The sequence below is a fragment of the Patella vulgata genome, chromosome 6 (assembly GCF_932274485.2).
Source record: "Patella vulgata chromosome 6, xgPatVulg1.2, whole genome shotgun sequence".
NCBI classification, from domain to species: Eukaryota; Metazoa; Mollusca; class Gastropoda; family Patellidae; genus Patella; species Patella vulgata.
In genome coordinates this window covers 4,370,189-4,389,773 of record NC_065884.2, presented here as the reverse complement: position 1 = coordinate 4,389,773, position 19,585 = coordinate 4,370,189, and the positions used below count along the sequence as shown (strand labels likewise).

Below are 19,585 nucleotides of genomic sequence, written 5' to 3'. Positions count from 1 at the left end.
ATGTACTTAGATCGTACTCCGGTGTAAATCTGCTCCATACAAAAGGAGGTTGGTTGACCGAATGGTTAGCGTGTGCGCGCTGCATCATAAGGTCTGTCATTGAGTCAACTGGCGTGGTTTCGATTTCCCGGTTGTACGTGACAAGGAGTAGGGTCGCATGTCCAACCTCGTGGGTTTTCTCCAGGTCTTCCGGTTTCCACGGCTAAGAACACTGCGCGCAAGCAAATTATTGAAGAAAAATTTAACCATATGTTAGTCCCGAAATGACCTAGTTTGTGTATACTGTAACGTTTGTTCAACGACCGTACTCGCACCAAAGATCTATTTACGAAATAATATTAATAGTATTCGTCAGATTATTTATTTGTCTTTATTTTTCCAGTGTGGATGATGATGATGCTTGCTCTGGCAGTCGGTATGTTAATTTTATTTGTAAATATTTGTAAATGTTTCATTTATATTCAGGGGGGTTGGATGGCTGAATGGTTAGCGTGCGCGCGCTGTATCATAAAGTCTGTCATTGGTTTCGAATCCCCGGTTGTACGTGACAAGGAGTAGGGTCGCCTGTCCAACCTCGTGGGTTTTCTCCGGGTCCTCCGGTTTCCTCCCACTGCTAAAGACCCCTACGCGCAAGCGAATTATTGAAATAAAATTAAACCATATGTTAGTCCCGAAATGACCTAGATTGTGTCGAGTGGACGTTAAACCCCATTTCTCTCTCTCTCTCTCTCTCTCTCTCTCTCTCTCTCTCTCTCATATATATTTGAATTTTCTTTTAATATTTGAATAAATGATTTAGTCTAACAGTTGTGTGAGAGAGAGAAATGGGTTTTAACGTCCACTCGACACAAACTAGGTCATTTCGGGATCAACATATGCTTCAATTTTATTTCAATAATTCGCTTGCTTTTAGGGTCTTTAGCAGTGGGGGGACCAGAGGACCCGGAGAAAACCCACGAGGCCGGACAGGTGACCCTACTCCTTGTCACGTATCGAAACGAAACCACGCCAGTTGACTCAATTACAGACCTTATGATACAGCGCGCACACGCTAACCATTCGGTCATCATTTCATTCTCCTTTATAGGGAGTATAAGGATTACAATTCATAAAATTTATAATTGTAGGTATAAGATGGATGTAGAACTATTCGATATCACCGAAGAACAGGACACAGAATAAACAGGGATTATGTTACATGAATATATTAAATCTATTAAAGATACAGTATATAAAAGCTATATCTGCCTATTGAAGGTCTTTCTTTAGGCCTTAAATGTTATATAAATTAATACATGGATAATCGATGCTTTGTTTACTATCGTAACAACGGTAGCAATGATAATCGAGACCTCACTGGTTACCATAACGTCGCTCAGAATGAAGAATTTTGACTACAATTTTCAAGATGTCCCCTTTTCATTGTGTAGGTTTTAAACTATTATCGCGAGAACTTTCAGCTCTTTATCTAAATCTTAAATAATGTAACTGTAATTGAAGATTTTTACCTTAGGTCAATCTAGCCGTTAAAGATTGTTACTTTATGTCAATCTAGCCGTTAAATAATTTTACCTTATGTCATCTAGCCGTTAAATAATTTTACTTTATGTCAATCTAGCCGTTAAATAATTTTACCTTATGTCAATCTAGCCGTTAAATAATTTTACTTTATGTCAATCTAGCCGTTAAATAATTTTACCTTATGTCAATCTAGCCGTTAAATAATTTTACCTTATGTCATCTAGCCGTTAAATAATTTTACCTTATTTCAATCTAGCCGTTAAATAATTTTACCTTATGTCAATCTAGCCGTTGTAATTTATCTTGCGAGTAACACCTTCTTCTGTTTTGTTTTTGACTTTATTTGTTTTTTGTTTGTGTTGAATTGTTCGTTGGGTTTTTTTTTTTTTTTTTTTTTGGGGGGGGGGGGTGTTGTTTTGTTTGTTGGATTGTATATGTTGTTGTTTTGTTGTATTATTGGGTTTGTTTCGTTTTATATTTTTTATTCATGAGTGTGGGCGTGGGGTTCTTATGTTAGTTCTCTATATGGGTTATGATGATTTAATACAAGTTGGTGTATCAATAGTACTAATGTGTTACGCCCAGTTTTAGTTATGTGTAAACTTCAAAGGGGTCACCGATCATTGTCAATTCGTTTTAATTTGGGGGTTTGGTACTCCACTGACATTTGTCTCCTCTTCAATCAATTTGTCGTTATTGGTATATCGGGTCATGTTTGACAGATACATCACGTGACTTATTAATCGACTGCGATTGGTTTCTCGTCTGTGATATCACTATGTATGATAGTAATGGCGAGTCATACCGTTTAAGAAAACCTTTGAATACGGACCCTGAGAGAGACTAACAGACAGACAGACAGACAGAGAGTTTAAAATGACGAGATCTCTTTGGTTTGGATCCATATTTATTTCAATTATGTGTCCGCGGATAAATCCGATTTCACACCAATAACAGTCAGCCTAAACAACAATGGTCCTGACCTTTAAGTTTTTTAAATAAATCTTTCATATCAGCAATATGTAGTTCATTGTTTATTTTCTATAAAACAAGAAATAATAAAAAAATCTGTTTAAACTTGTAGCTAAGATAAGAACTTGTAATTTGTTGTTTGAATTTGTAATTTAACCACTGCTGTGACAAAATACTACTTGCCCTGCTCATAATAATAAACATGAAATGAAATAAAATGGGTTTAACGTCCAACTGTTCTGCTCCAAACTGGAATAATGAAGACGGGCATACGCCATACAGTGTGCTATGAGGGAAATGTTGCTCGGACAGTGGCGCTACGGCCTACTCTTATATCGAATTCCAACTGCCAAGGGATCTTTTACGTGCACGCCAATGTGTACACGGGATCTCGGTTTTGTTGTCCCATCGGAATGACTAGACAGCTGTCCTTGTCAGGCCCTCCGTCCTGCTCCAATAATAAACATAGTCTGTGTGACTTCGACAAGACAAGAATGTTGTGCATCAGGCACAATATGTTTGCGAAATTGATATAGCTAAGAAATTAAAGATCCCTTAGCAGTTTCAATTCAAATGAGAAGATCTCATTTGTTAGGGTGGCATCTATATCAATTCCGGGCGGAACGAAACAACATCAATTTCGAGCGGACAAAACAACATATCAATTCCGACTGGGACGTAACAACATATCGGTGGCGAAGGTAAAGGATACATTGGCAGTTGCAATTCAAAGGAGATGCAAATTGTTCTTAGTATAAATAAAACAATACTGCATTTTATGTTCTAAAGTGGAGCCAAGCATATTACTTGTCGGTTGTTCATAGGTCTGGGGAAGGAAAGACGCCCAGTCCTTCGGGTCAGACGAATATCTGTATGCAGATAGACTATCAGATCCAGTTGGAATTCAAATGAGGAGACGCTCACTCTCAATGTTACAAGACCGCTAGTGCACTTTCTGGTTTAAACGAAATCTTGGCATTTGTAATTCGATTATGAATAGATAGAAACGTTAAACTCCATCTTATTACCTGTATACTTGACAAAATTATTCTTCTTGAAAAAAAAGTCGGAGGCTTCGCCAATTCGAATACGATGGACAAAACTTATCAGCAGTGAATATTCGTTAGGCCGCGACAATCACTGATAAGGATGGCATTGATGCGACTTAATGAGCCACAAATATTAACTTTTTTCCTCTGACAAATAAAATTCTAAATCATGTTTTTTTATGTATTAGAAAAAATAAATAAAGCAGTTTAAAGTATTTGTAGGTAATAATTTATTTCCTATTTTAGTGTAAATGGGTATTAAAATGAGTAAAAGTCTCCATTCTGCTCGAATCAGTAACGTCCTATGTAAACAATGCACGCGCCAATGATTGACGCCGCTTGATATGACGTCACGTGTTGAAGGCAGTTATTTTTTACAGAGATATTAGAAGACTTGGTATGTCTGTTCATTTGACAATTGCATTACAATTCCAAAATGGTTTAGATGACGACCGATCATGGTCAGTTCCTTCTTCATACCTTTCGCTCGTAATCTCCTTAGGGATTCCCTTCTATTAAGTTTTTATTTACAAAAGGATAGCCACGCAAAGCGACAGCAGTTTATATGATATGAATATCTGGAAGTTCGATCAAATTTCATAAGGATTCTTTATGCCCTTCAAAAGGGTTTTCGGGATATAGGGGAGGGGGCTAACTTAGGAATTGAAGGTCGCAGAGAGCTGAACAGTTAGAATGCTCGTCCTCTCATAACCCAGTGTCTCACAACACATTCGAAATAAATCTATTAAAAGCTCTAGTCTCTGTCATGTTCACAACGTTTTAGAAAAGGGGATGTAACTCTGAAACGCTGAATATCAATAGAGTTTGTCCTGTCATGAGCACAAGATCTTTCATTTTTAAATGGCTTGACAGTGCACTTTAAAAATATAAATCAATATAAACCACGTGTTATATATACATAGTTATTTGTTGATATCATTACACTGACAATACTATATTAAGTCATTTGTTTATAATTTTATCTAACATATTTTATCTAGTTACTAGAACGTGTAAATAGTAAAACATGATTGACATATTATTATACATCACCAGGGGGCGGTGTTATCTTTATTTAAAGTAACGTCCAGAGTACACTCGCCACAAAGTAGACTTTTTCGTTCGGGGCAGCAATTGTCTTCATCAGTATTCCTATTGTCTCATCAGTATCCCTATTGTCTCATCAGCATCCCTATTGTCTCATCAGCATCCATATTGTCTCATCAGCATCCATATTGTCTTAATTATCAGTATCCCTATTGTCTCATCAGCATCCCTATTGTCTCATCAGCATCCATATTGTCTCATCAGCATCCATATTGTCTTAATTATCAGTATCCCTAGTGTCTCATCAGCATCCCTATTGTCTCATCAGTATCCCTATTGTCTCATCAGCATCCCTATGGTCTCATCAGCATCCATATTGTCTTAATTATCAGTATCCCTAGTGTCTCATCAGCATCCCTATTGTCTCATCATCAGCATCCCTATTGTCTCATCAGCGTCCATATTGTCTCATCAGCATCCATATTGTCTTAATTATCAGTATCCCTAGTGTCTCATCAGCATCCCTATTGTCTCATCATCAGCATCCCTATTGTCTCATCAGCATCCCTATTGTCTCATCAGCATCCATATTGTCTCATCAGCATCAATATTGTCTCATCAGCATCCATATTGTCTCATCAGCATCCATATTGTCTCATCAGCATCCATATTGTCTCATCGTTCTCTCATGTATCATTTTATTAAACATGCGCGTTACTGAACGTACAGGTTGAGTGTTAAGGGACCAACCCTGAAACTGGCATTATCTCATGTATGGACGGGTTTCGCTGCCAATAGTAATTTCTGTGCTAAAATGTATTGTGCAGTGATTCAAGGTAAAGTGTAAATTTTACAACGCCTTATAAACCTATAACGGTAAATCTCTTGCGGTCTGAAAGTCAGGGAAACTTGGGGTCATTCTTCTGAAAGTTTTTCTTTAAACCTGTACCGGGTTGTTCTTCCAGGGTAGGTTTTGTTTCCATAAGAAAACATGACAAAAGGTTTTTCTTATGGGAATTCTGGGATATTCTCATCTTGCGTACATGTAAATATAGACGGTTTTTAAGCAAGATAAAGTCCTCGACTTCGGTTATGACACAGTCTCGTGCTTTATCCTACACGTAATGACTCATCAAATCGCGACTTAATGGAAACTGGTAGCGCACCTTTAACATATAGATAATTAAAAGTAGTGTAAATTTACGTCATATGATAAATAGACGGGTAGTTATCCTAGCAGACAAGATGAAAATGTCGTCAGATAAAATGTTGATATTTTATATACAAGATGTCTGCTATTGGTATTAATACACTTAAACTAGCTAATGTGGTAAATAATTCTCTTGGATATGCTAATTAATATGCTGACATTAATCTCAAGAGAGAGAGAGAGAGAGAGAGAGAGAGGGAGGGTTAAAGTAGCTAAGTCTCTAACTCAATATCATTAAAAATCTTCGACTTTGAAAACGCGAATTATCTGTCAATTCAAATCAACATTGGTCTTGTGATCTTACGGGGAAAAGATCGGCGTGTGATATCCAATATTCAAGACAAAATAAACATTTTACCATTGGCATAGGCGTACGAGCCAGGGGGCAGGGGGGCAGGGGGGCAGCTGCCCCATTAACTTTCGGGCAAGCTGACTTTTCGGTCAGACGGGTAAAGTGTAAAAAAAAATTTATTTCATCTACTTGGCAAAATAAAGTGCCCGAAATCTAATAAAACACTATTTTTAGGGGCTGGAATAGCAGTAAAACGCGTTTGAGGCCATCAAATATTCCAAAATTTTCTTGGGCATTTCGGGTTCTGCCCCCCTAACTGTCATCGGGCCCGTACGCCTATGACCATTGGTACACGAATCGTGTACCATAATTCGTTTCAGCGCCATTTGGAACAAGGGACTCAAAGCACGAGGCTAGACATATTCCACAAGGACACCTGTCTAGTCGTTCCGTGTATACATTGGCGTGCACGTAAAAGATCCCTTGACAATGGAATTCGATATAAGAGTAAGCCTTAGTGCCGCTGTCCGGGCAAAATTTCCCTCATAATACACTGTCCGGGCAGCGGCACTACCGCCTACTCTTATATCGAATTCCAACTGTCAAGGGATCTTTTATATGCACGCCAAAGTGTACACGGGACCTCGGTTTTCCGTCCCATCCAAACGGCTAGACAGCTGTCCTTGTCAGTCCCTCCGTCCTGCATCACTGACAAGGGGGAACCACGCCGGAATATCTGGATGAACTTTCTCGGCCAATGCAGGGATCGAACACCCGACCCCAGGCTAGCGAGCCAGCGTCTTACCCACTTAGCCACCGTGATCCCCCGATCGAATGAAACGAAAAGCCGTCTTATGGAAAATAATATAAACTGTAATATGTTTGGTAAATTAAATAAATTTTAAATGAAATGGGGTTTAACGTCCTCCTGTTCTGGCATAACGAGGACATAGTACTATCGGGGATAATGAGGACATTGTGCTAACTGGCATAACGAGGACATAGTACTATCGGGGAAAATGAGGACAGTGTGATAACGGGGATAATTGCGTCCGGATACATACGCGCCAACGTTTTTTCTGACCATCCAAACACCTAGATACTGTACCGTGCCAGGTTTTTCATGTCCACCCTGCAATCGCGAGGACGCCCGGGAAACTTCCTTGGGTAATGAGAAAATAATGTTAACTTGTGTCCATGGGTTGAACGTGTTACGTCGTAAATTAGTCTGTCCAGGGAGGGGGGGGGTTAATGCAAATGTAATAGGGCTGTTTCCTTGTAACAGGTATGTACACGTATATGGAAAACAGGCTTGGGAGAGGCTTCGTACTCGAGCTACGGCACCACTCTGCCCATTTGTAAAACATAAGAAAACTGGTGCACTCTTTATAATATCCCAATAATCAGAAAGCTTATATCGCAATACATAAATATATATTAGCCTATGGACAAAACTATTACCAATATCGGCATTTAACTTTCGTGCGCCTTAGAATGTATACATCCCAATTAAGCAAGGCGATTTTATTGATTTGTCCAAGAATGGGTCTAATTGCACGAATATCATGTAATGGGATTTAACGTCCTACTTTTCTGCAGTGACTGGTTTAATGATGAAGACGGGTATACGTCATGCAGTGTGCTTAGAGGGAGAAAATGTTGCCCACACGGCGGCGCTAATGGCCTACTGTCAGGGGTTCCGTTTTCGTACATGCCAAAGTGCAATCTGTTTAAAATACAGATCTATATTTCGTTTCGTTTTTTTTATACTTTCGATTGCCTACACTACATGAAGATCTGACAAGTTGTACTCGAAGGTTGTGTCAGGGGTCGTACGAGCGGCTTTTGGACCTATGACGTCAGACATTGATTAATCAATCAGCGTTGACGTTTCTAGTGGTTTACCCACAGTTTCGTGCATCGCACGCCAAGGGCTCGCCGTAACAGACCGTTTCATTATCTTATCCCTCACATCATTCAGAACACCGGTAATATACAAACTCTTCCATATCCTTGTGTAGTAAAGACAAGTAAAACGAAATTTTGAACTATAAAAAACGAAACGAAATAGGAGAGGTGTTTTAATCAGATTGGCCAAAGTGTAAACGGGGTCTCGATTTTCCGTTCCACCCGAACGACTACACAGCTGTCCTTGTCAGGTCATGTTCCCTGCACCACAAAGAAATGGGAACAACGCCGGAAAATTCCGAGGAACACCGTTAATAAACCCGAGCCTGCGTGTTACTTACTGAGCCACAGCAGCTCCCTGCAGTAATATCACCCAGTCCCTTTAGTGAACACTAGCATCTCCTAATTTCTAGGTTAACCTGATGTTGTGGTACAATTCATTATTCTTTAGTTCCATATCACAAGTTCTACGGTAGATAGATGTCTTATGTCAGCATATTGTAACTTGGCCAGTTTATTTCCGCCTACTGGTCGTCAAACATGGAATAATGAGTTACTATGGCAACCCATACCGGTACACACTATATACCTGACGATTTAGATAATGTGAGTAAGCATAACAACAAAGATATGAATTAACGAGAAATACAAAATTATGACTGAGGTACCACGGTAACAATACAGTCAGTTACCCTGGGCAACCAAATACTTACCCGAAAACAATGCTGGTCACTTTCGAATTTAGAAATTCCATACCGAATTGTTTTTTGTGATAAGATCAATTGTAATAACCCCATGAGATTTTACATCTTCGGTATCCCCAGTGGTATCGTTCTTCTCCACTAACCCCTGGCTCCATTCACGGAGACACATAGTCAAATTATCTCCCCTTCATACTTAAGCTATTTTAACGACCATTTTATTGCAATTAAGATAACCGAATCAGTGTTGCCAACTTTGTCGAAATATTTTAGGATATAGTTTTGTGTACATGCCACTTCTTTGACATTTATATTTCGTGCATCCCTTCTCGTAATCGAGCGTACAAACTGTTTCATTGTGGTGAACGTAAACAATGACGCTAAGACTGGGATGTGAACATTTTTTTTTGTATTGGTTCTTAGAATCATCCTACGATCAATAGCAGATAATTTGAATTCATGAAAACCACGTGAATGGACCTAGGGGTGAGCGGAGTAGAACGGAATGATACCAAATGAAAAATAAAATGGGGTTTAACGTCCTACTGTTCTGCTGCGCTGCGAGTGGGCTATTAAAGAATAAAAAAAACAGGATTAAATAGGATATCCATAAAATAAACTTTATTCTGTCTTTAGATGCTGAGTATAAACAAACCGTGTCCATATTATGATAAACTTTATAACGATTCGTGGGGGGGGGGGGGGATGGCCAAATGGTTAGCACGCGCGCGCTGTGTCATACGGCCTGTCATTGAGTCAACTGGCGGGGTTTCGATTCCCCGGTTGTACGTGACGAGGAGTAGGGTCGCCTGTCCAACCTCGTGGGTTTTCTCCGGGTCCTCCGGTTTCCTCCCACTGTTAAAGACCCCCTATGCGCAAGCGAATTATTGAAATAAAATTGAACCATATGTTAGTCCCGAAATGACCTAGTTTGTGTCGAGTGGACGTTAAACCCCATTGCTCTCTCTCCCTCTCTCTCTTTATAAAGATTCGTACCAATCAAAGTCAGTTTTAGAGGAAGAAGCCGAAAATAAGGTAAACAATATAAACTAAAATATCACCTCCTGTACGAGAACTGCCGTCGTCATGACCCATAGGCTACACTAGTACCACCGTCGTCATGGCTATAAGCTATACTAGTACCACCGTCGTCATGACAAAAAGCTACACTAGTACCACCGTCGTCATCACTATAAGATACACTTGTACCACCGTCGTCATGACTAAGAGGCTACACTAGCACCACCGTCGCAATTACTATAAGCTACACTAGTACCACCGTCGTCATGACTGGGAGACTACACTAGCACTGCCGCCGTCATGACTAGTAACTACACGAGTACCACAGTCGTCGTAAATAATAGGCTACACCAGCACCATCGTCGTCATGAGTAGTAGGCTACACTAGCACCACTGACGTCATGACCGGTACACTTTGCCAGTACGAATCTGAGGAGCCGCGGTGGCTCAGTGGGTTCGATCCCGGTGTTGGTCGAAACATTTCATCTGGATTTTCCGATGGGGTTTCCTCTTGTCAGTGGTACAGGCCCTTGCAAAGAACAGTGTCTAGTCTTATGGGAGGTAAGAAAAACCGAGATCTCGTGTACACATTGGCATGCACGTAAAAGCGCCCTTGACAGTTGATTTTTGAAAAAAAAGTAGGCTGTAGTGCCGCTGCCCTGGAAAATTACCTCATAGCCCAGAACATTAGGATGTTAAACCCTAAGAAGCTAAAACATCTCAACTTTAAATTTGTATTATTGGTAGTCGAAAAACGAGTGCACCCCCATCTCGCAAATATGTGTTCTGCATTATAACCCTATTTGGACTCGATACCCTGACAAGTCCCTCCCCGGGTATGAATTACTCTAGGACCGTCCTGGCTCTATCTAACATACTCCAGTATGCGACGATCTGTTTATTATTGTTGTAACTGTTCTCTTTGTTGTTAGGCGGGGGGGGGGGGGGGGATGGCCGAGTGCTTTACCATAAGGCCTGTCATTGAGTCAACTTGCGTGACAAGGAGTACGTGACATGGAGTACGGATTCAGACTAGCAATAATTTGCCCATTGACTTCAATGTTAAATGGCTGTAATATCACAGGCTGTAACGTTTTGCTCAACATTCCGTTCGTTCCGATCTTTATAGGCACAGCGGGGACCACATTTGGCAATCTCCTCATCATATAATTTTGTAGGGGATTGACGGTTTAGATTTTTTGCTACGGGGATTTGATGTTGACTGAGGCGAAAACCTCACTTCCGACACAATGATTGGTCTGCAGAAAGACACGTTACACCCCCTATCCCTCCGCTGTAAAATCATCTGTATTACCCTAAACTGCTGTGAAATTACAAATTTGATCCCAAAAAGTCAACCCAAAAATTCAGAAAGAGGGGAGAAAAAAATTAAGGGAAAAATTGTCTATTTATAACTCGCACTACATAATTACTAGTTTAAGTCCATATTTACTATGACAGTTATCTCCCATGAATGCTGTTCCAACGGTTTTCCTAGAAAAAACTGAAAACCAGAGTGAGTGGCCATAATACCTCATTGCACGCATAACCACAGAAACATAAAACTCTCGTGTGTTAGTCCCATAAAGACCACGGTGTTATGTTCATAGTATTTAGTACGTCAGTTATCTCCCTTGACGTTTGTTCCGCCCATGGTAATCTAGGATGCAGACCACCATTACTTTCCACATTGACTTCAAAATTAATTCTTTGTCTTTGCCCGGCTCCAACTTTTCCCAAAATTATCGTTTGGCCGAATGTTTTTCACTACAAGAAGAGAATCAAATGGTCATATCTTTGCACCAAAATTTGTATGAGATTGACCACCAAAATTTGGAGATACCCAAACTTGAAGCAGCATACTAAAAACATGTAATTATTCGCCGTACATATCACATCACCGTAACCAACCTGTTAACTTCGGTAACCCCCCCCCCCCCCCCACCTCATCACCCAAATCATGAATATTTACCAAAACATGGCAGAAAATTTTAATTCAAACCCTCTACGTCCATTCTAGACCAAAAAAAATCAACAACAATGGGTATGCAAAAGGGTAGAAAACAATGGCGCATAAAACATACGGTACAAGATCCTTTAAAGATATCATGCACCATAACAACTGCCAAGGATCGGGTTAGATGAACAATAAAGATCTCCCCTACCGACTGGATGACAATCCAAATAAAAGGAAATGTCGCTTACCAAGCAAAATTGTCTTTAGAGTATATTTACATGACAACCTGATTTTTTAACTATACATACAGATTTTCCGACGTGGTTCCCCCTTGTCAGTGATGCATGACAGAGTACCTGACAACGACAGCTGTCTAGTCGTTCGGATAGGACGAAAAACCGAGGTCCCGTGTAGAGAAACCAAGGTGGCGTGCACGTAAAATATCCCTTGACAGTTGGAATTCGATATAAGAGTAGGCCGTATTTACCTCATAGTACACTGTATGGCGTATGCCCGTCTTCATTAGCCCAGTTGGGAGCAGAACAGTAGAACGTCAAACCCCATTTTATTTCTTTTCATTTCATACTTTTATCTCTGTTACCAGAAAAATCACAATATAATATGGCCGTCCTGGGTGAACGAGACTATTTGTATCTTTTACTTAATTCGTATATTGGACTGACATTTTAGATTGCACTAAATTGTAGATTGGACTTAGCGTGTTGATTTAACTTAGCTTTTAGATTTAACTTAGCTTGTAGATTGAACGTAGCTGGTAGATTTAACGTAGCTCGTAGATTGAACTTAGCTTGTAGATTGATCTTAGCTTGGAGATTTAACTTAGTTTGTAAAGTTAAAGAGTCATTATGGGAGATTAGATAAAGAGCTGACAGTTCTCGCTATAATAGTTAATAATAGATAACGTCAAGAGAATAAGCTGAAAAGTTCAGTCAAATTGCTCCACTGGATTATCATTACTAAAGTTGGTAAGATAAAAAACGAAGTCTCGATTATCCATTTTGACGTTAAATCATCCATCACAAACTGTATTCAACTCTAGTAAATATCGCAGGCTAGCGATGGCATCGAAAGTTAATTATGGGCTGGATACGTTAATTAATATCTAATTAATAATGTAGATAACATTCAGGCCTTAAGATCGACCTGCAATGGGCAATTTTAGCTCTAGCATAATGTATGTTTAACTTAGCTTGTAGATTGAACTTGCACTTTGTTTGTAGATGGAACTTAGCATGTTGATTAATCTAGTATATTGAACTTTCCTTTTAAATTTAACTTTTAGATTGAGCTTAGCTTGTAGAATGAACTTTGCTTTTAGATTTAACGTTTAGATTGAGTTTAGCTTGTAGATCGAACTTACCTAATTGATTTAACTTAGCTTGGATATTGAAATTCGCTTGGAGATTTAACTTAACCTTTTTGATTTAACTTAGCTTGTAGAATTAATTGGGTAATAAATTGAACTTTGTAGATTTAAATTACACCGTCGTCTTTACTAAGCTCGTTTAGGTTACAATAGCTACCAAAACTTTAAACAACGTGTTTCATTATGACGGGTTTCGTGTGATTTTCTCAACGTTTATTTCATATTAAAATATCAGGTCCCTTACTAAAACAGATGATAAAGAATATGAAGATGAAGATTGCTGGAACACTCACAGAGAAAATGATGGTTTATTCAGCTGTAAGTATAAAACAATCATTTCAAAGCGAGTAACACTCTTTGTTGTGACAATGAATCCAATGCGCCGAGACCTTTGGGCTCAATTGACTGTCCTGTTCCCGTGCACGAGTAACACTCTTTGTTGTGACAATGAATCCAATGCGCCGAGACCTTTGGGCTCAATTGCCTGTCCTGTTCCCGTGCATCTTCTGACCTAGGTCCTGAAACGAAACCATGACGGGGCACTAACGTGTAATATATACAGATGCAACGAGCACGAGCGAACTATATGGCCCATGACGTCATCGCAGCCATCTTAATTCTAAATTTGATCATAATTCTTAATTTGATCGTAATTCTTAATTTGATCTTGAATCGACGTATTCCGTTTCATGTACATCACTTATATAATAACTCATGTTAATAAATATATTCGGGTCTTTGACCCAAACCCCAAACTTTTGTTAACAATCCCATTCTGACTCTGCTACCAATCCTTGTAAACAAGCCCACACTCTGGTCCCATGCAACACAACCGTTTGTGTTTGATTATACTAAATACAGCTGTTTGCTAGTTTCGTCACAAAGTCAATATTGTGTTATTTTATTTGTTGTATGTGGTTTATAATGAGAAACTATATATACCTATAAAGTATTTCAAGGTCATAATTTATAACGAGTAGGCAGATTTAGCCCTTACATACTTCATCTTTTAATATCAGTTGTCGGATTTGAAATGAGAGATTTTGTCAGCTGAGAACTGACATCAGTGGTGTGAACCCTGTATGACTGTATGCCTATAAAGTATGTTCAAGGTCATAATCTCTAAAGAGTTGCATGTAGATAGCGTAGATAGGTTCCAGATAAGATAATATATACAACATATCAACAACTGAATTCTACGTGAAAGACAGGTAATTCCTTGCTTCTGTCTATTTTTTTGGTTGTTCGGTATTAACTTGGCATTGATGTATTGCTTTATATTGCTCGTATTTTTTTTGGGGGGGTGGGGGGATGGCCGAATGGTTAGCACGAGCGCGCTGTATCATAAGGCCTGTCATTGAGTCAACTGGCGTGGTTTCGAATCCTCGGTTGTACGTGACAAGGAGTAGGGTCGCCTGTCCAACCTCGTGGGTTTTCTCCGGGTCCTCCGGTTTCATCCCACTGCTACAGACCCCTACGCGCAAGCGAATTATTGAAATAAAATTAAACCATAATGTTAGTCCCGCAATGACCTACTTTGTGTCGAGTGGACGTTAAACCCCATTTCTCTCTCCCTCTCCGCTTGTATTTAGCTCTGTGACACGAGCGGGCACAATGGAGCGCTTTGAGTCATGGGTGTAGCCATAATCATAATGTTAAATCAGTGTCATTAGTTTCGATATGCTAGTAATCGACTCCAGCATGACCCTTTCCCCTTTCGATATAAATATTGTGCCCAACGAGATTTTATGCCTCAATGCAAAAGCAGCGCTGTCCCCTGCCCTTGCGTGACACGGAGTGGCGTGTTGCCCAGTGAGTATGAAGAATGGCTCTTTAACTCGGGTTCAATCCCAGTGTAGGCTGATGAAGATTCCTTTTGTGGATGTTTCAACTTCTTCCTCATTGTCAGCAGTTAAAGAGGAGGTGGGGAGGGGCTGGTAAAGACAATAGTCGTGTCGAAACACCGAGGTCCCGTTTTAAAGATCCCCTGACAGGCAAATATTTGATAACTTTCTGGAGTAAATGGGTTTTGAGTTTATGTTTAAAGACGCTGTGACCGTCCGTAGATGTAGATACCGGCGCATTATCTTCTATTACTTTCGAAATAAGTTAAATTATAACTTTGTTTTTAATTATAGTAATAATGAAGTACTTGGGGTCTATCTATATATTATTGTATTCATTTGGCGCCGTCATTTGCTGCAAAGAAAGGTAGGTGTAATATTAAATCATATCTATACTGCTCATAAAACGTACGGGTTATAATAATAATAATAAGGGTTCTAATAAAGCGCTAGACTACAATAGTAGTGTATGCTCAAAGCGCTGACAAACTTTACAGGATATAGTTATAACTATCAACAATAAAACAGTAGGTTTTGAGTTTATGTTTAAAGACGGTAATGTCGGTAGATGTAGACGTAGATTGTGCTACATTATATGTAAATGATCTACAGCCAAAGGTCTTACACGTGTAAAATTTACAAATACTGGGGGGTTGGATGGCCGAATGGTTAGCACGTGCGCGCTGTATCATAAGGTCTGCGATTGAGTCAACTGGCGGGGTTTCGATTCCCCGATTGTACGTGACAAGGAGTAGGTCGCTGTCCAACCTCGTGGGTTTTCTCTGGGTCCTCCGGTTTCCTCCCAAACTAAAGACTCCTACGCTCAAGCTAATTATTGAAATAAAATTAAACCATGTGTTAATCCCGAAATGACCTAGTTTATGTCGAGTGGACGTTAAACCCTATTTCTCTCTCTCTCTTTTACAAATACTCGTAACGGCTAGGTAACTCAAGGCCAAATCAATTCAAGTTTGAGTTCAATGAATTATCGAACCAATCAATGCTTGTGTGCGATGTTTTCTGACCTTAATGTCTAGTAACAGATGACACGAATCCAGTTAATCATTCATCTCATGGACACGTTGGGTATCTTAATCAATCCATCCACGCCCAGTCCTTGACGGTCGCTCGGCAAACTTTGACCTCATTGATACTCTACTGGGTGAGAACAAGGACTCAATGCATATAATTTATCAATTACACACCCGGAGCCAGTTGAAAGTTGTCGATTATAAATTGTCAGATGTCAGTTTAAAAAAAAACGGAAATAAAACACAAGATAACCTTAAACATGTCCACTGTAGATCTTTGTTTAAACCTGAAATGTTATATAAATTATTAATTAGACATTAATTAACTTATCCAGACCATAATCAACTCTGAATGTCATCGTTAGCCTGCGATATTTAGTGAATACGTTTTGTGATGGATGATTTAACATACAAATGAATAATTGAAACTGTGTTTATTATCGTACCAACAGTAGTAATGACGATCGAGGTTAGCCTAAAATTGAATCTCTAATATCTCGGTTCAGAGTGAAGCAATTTAACTGAAAGTTTCAGGATGTTCCGTTTTCATGATCTATGGGGTTTTTTTTAGCTAATATAGCGAGAACGGCCCATCTAAATCTTATCTAATACCCCTTTAAATGAATTAGATTTATTTTATGCAGATTTAAAACAATATATTTTCTCCATTTTTGTTTGCAGTGATTTACAGTTTTGGGTAAGTGACGTTGAAGGATTCCCTCAGCAGAAGAATTTCTTTAAACAAGGATGTCTCTCCCCTAGCTCAGATTCAAGTGGATCTCATATAACAGTCGACCTGAACAAACATCACCAGAAGATGTTGGGATTTGGTGCCGCAATGACGCATTCTTCCGCATATCTGATCTTCAATAGTCCCCATAGAAATCAGATCATGGAATCCTTATTTTCATCCTCTAAAGGGGCTGGTATAAATGTAATCAGGATGCCGATAGATGGTTCTGACTTCGTGCCGAATCAACCCTACACGTATGCCGATTCCGGCAATATTAACGATTTCAGCATAAACAAGGACAAACAGTACATGATCCCAATCTTGAAGCAAGCCCTCAGCTTGAACCCACATTTAGAGATAATAGCATCACCATGGAGTGCTCCGGCATGGATGAAATGGGCTCCATATTGGAACAACCAAAGATCATCTCTAAATGGTGGTTCTTTCAATATGAAATATGCAGATACCTATGCTACGTACCTTGTAAAATTTATTCAAGCTTATCAACATGAAGGTGTCAACATCTATGCCATGACTATTCAGAATGAACCGGGATTTGAAGCCGATGGATATCCGACCATGAAGTTAGGTGCTCCAGATGAACGAGATTTTGTAAAGGTGCTGGGTCCAAAGTTTGCTAGCGCCAATATACACACTAAAATCATCATCTACGATCATAATTGGGATCATCCAGAATATCCCATCAGTGTTCTCAACGATCATACAGCCAAGCGCTATATCTCTGGTTCAGCCTTCCATTGTTATGGTGGTGATAGAAAGTCTCCGGCACAGGTAGTCAACGCGCATCCTGATCGCGATATCTATTTCACCGAATGTACCGGAAGTGGTAGTGACACCACGTGGAAGCGAGTTTTCCGATGGAACTTCGTCAATCTGTTTGTTGGACAACCTCGGGTATTTGCCAGGACTGTTCTGTTATGGAATTTAGCTTTGGATGAAAACCACGGCCCAGTATTGACTACACCTGGATGTTCACGTGGATGTGGTTGCAAGGACTGTCGTGGCGTCGTTACTGTTCGCAACGACAAATCTGGTTTCGATAAAAACATCGAATATTATATCATACAGCACTTCACGAAATTCGTACACAGAAACGCAATACGTCTAGAATCGACAAGTGACCTTGGAGATGGAGGAACTCTTCATTCGGTTGCTTTTAAAAATCCTAATGGTGACATAATCTTGATCGTTATCAACGACAGCTGGACCAGTAAACAAACTTTCCGAGTCACCATTGGCAGGCACACGTATAAATATACAGACATACCAACCGAGGGTGCAGTTGTATTTAGGATAAGCGAGGCTGGTTCGACCATTATCGGTTAGAGTGGATATTTTAGAAATATTTAATTCTGCCTCAAGAAATAAATAAAATCTATACATAACCAATTTATTATCGTTGTTGTCTATTTAAAACTATTGGGCTGGTGAGCCGGATGTTGGCCTTTGGTCTAAAAGAGAAGGAGAAATTGGGTTTAACTCAACTCGACATAGAATAGGTCATTGCATGACTAAATATTTCAATAATTCGCTTTTGTGTAGTTGTCCTTGTCTAGTGACAAGGAGTAGGGTCGCCTGTCCAACCTCGTGGGTTTTCTCCAGGTTCTCCGGTTTCTTCCCCCTGCTAAAGACCCCTAAGCGCAAGCGAATTATTGAAATACAATTGAACCATATGTTAGTCCCGAAATGACCTAGTTTGTGTCGAGTGGACGTTAAACCCCATTTCTCTTTCTCTCTTAGGAGGAAACTGGGGTTGATCTAGACATAACACACTAGGTTGTACAGGCGACTCTTATTCTTTGTCATGTACAAGCTGGGAATCGAAACCACGTCACCTGACTCAATGGCATATCTTATCATCTAATGCGAAGCGTTAGTCCACCAAACTACAAAACCACATTTGTTGGCAAAAATGTTATCTTGTATCCAGCTTCTAAATCCCAAGGCTAAATATTTAGCACACCACTTCACTTGACCTAACAACTTATGTTGCATAAGGAATGGAGAATATGTGACTAAAGTAATATTACAATAAGATTCAGCAGAATCTTAAATGACAATTACGTTTTTTTTTGTGTTATGTACATGAAATCACAGACAGAATAACAGGACGGGGGCAAATGCAGAGGGGGTGGGGTCCCCCCCCCCCACACACACACACCCTTTATCCATTATCACCAGACGGTGGGGATGGGATGGGCATTCAAAGCGCTAGATAATGACACTGGCATATTTTTGTGATATAACAATTAATGCTTTGCATTACTGAAATTGAATCACAGTGTCATCGTATTAATTCAAGTGGTCTTGGATTTCTCTTTTTAAAAAGCTCAGTGTGTATGTATGCCTACGTAATTTGGAGACGATGATGGCATTATGTATTGTTAACTTCAAAACAGGAACCTGGAAACCCCCACCTGCAAATATTCTTGGATCCACTCCTGCAAGCATCGGTCGTTTGGTGTTAAATAACAATTACGTTATTGATGTTATGAACATGAAATCATAGACGAATAACAGGTCGTTTGGTGTATCATAAACAATTGTTTACCCTTACACTTCCCCTTAGACACGATTGTTTACACTTACGCTTCCCCTTAGACGCGGTTGTTTACCCTTACGGTTCCCCTTAAACACGATTATTTACACTTATGCTTCCCCTTGGACGCGGTTGTTTACCCTTACGGTTCCCCCTAAACACGATTGTTTACACTTACGCTTCCCCTTGGACGCGGTTGTTTACCCTTACGGTTCCCCTTAAACACGATTGTTTGTACGCGATAGTATTGTGGTCAATAAGATTAAAATATAGATCTATATTTCGTTTCGTTTTTTTTATATTTCGATTGCCTCTACTACATGAATATCTGACAGGTTGTAGTGGAAGGTCGC

General features: G+C 39.6%; 1 protein-coding gene across 1 annotated transcript; it reads left to right on the top strand.

Moving 5' to 3' along the window:
- The first annotated feature begins 15,206 nt into the window (after window positions 1-15,206).
- Window positions 15,207-18,020, top strand: LOC126823592 (uncharacterized). The gene is made up of 2 exons (XM_050552513.2): window positions 15,207-15,275; window positions 16,621-18,020. Exons 1-2 carry the CDS (start codon window positions 15,208-15,210, stop codon window positions 18,017-18,019), a joined length of 1,467 nt encoding a protein of 488 aa, XP_050408470.2. The 5' UTR covers window position 15,207; the 3' UTR covers window position 18,020.
- Window positions 18,021-19,585: the final 1,565 nt, after the last annotated feature.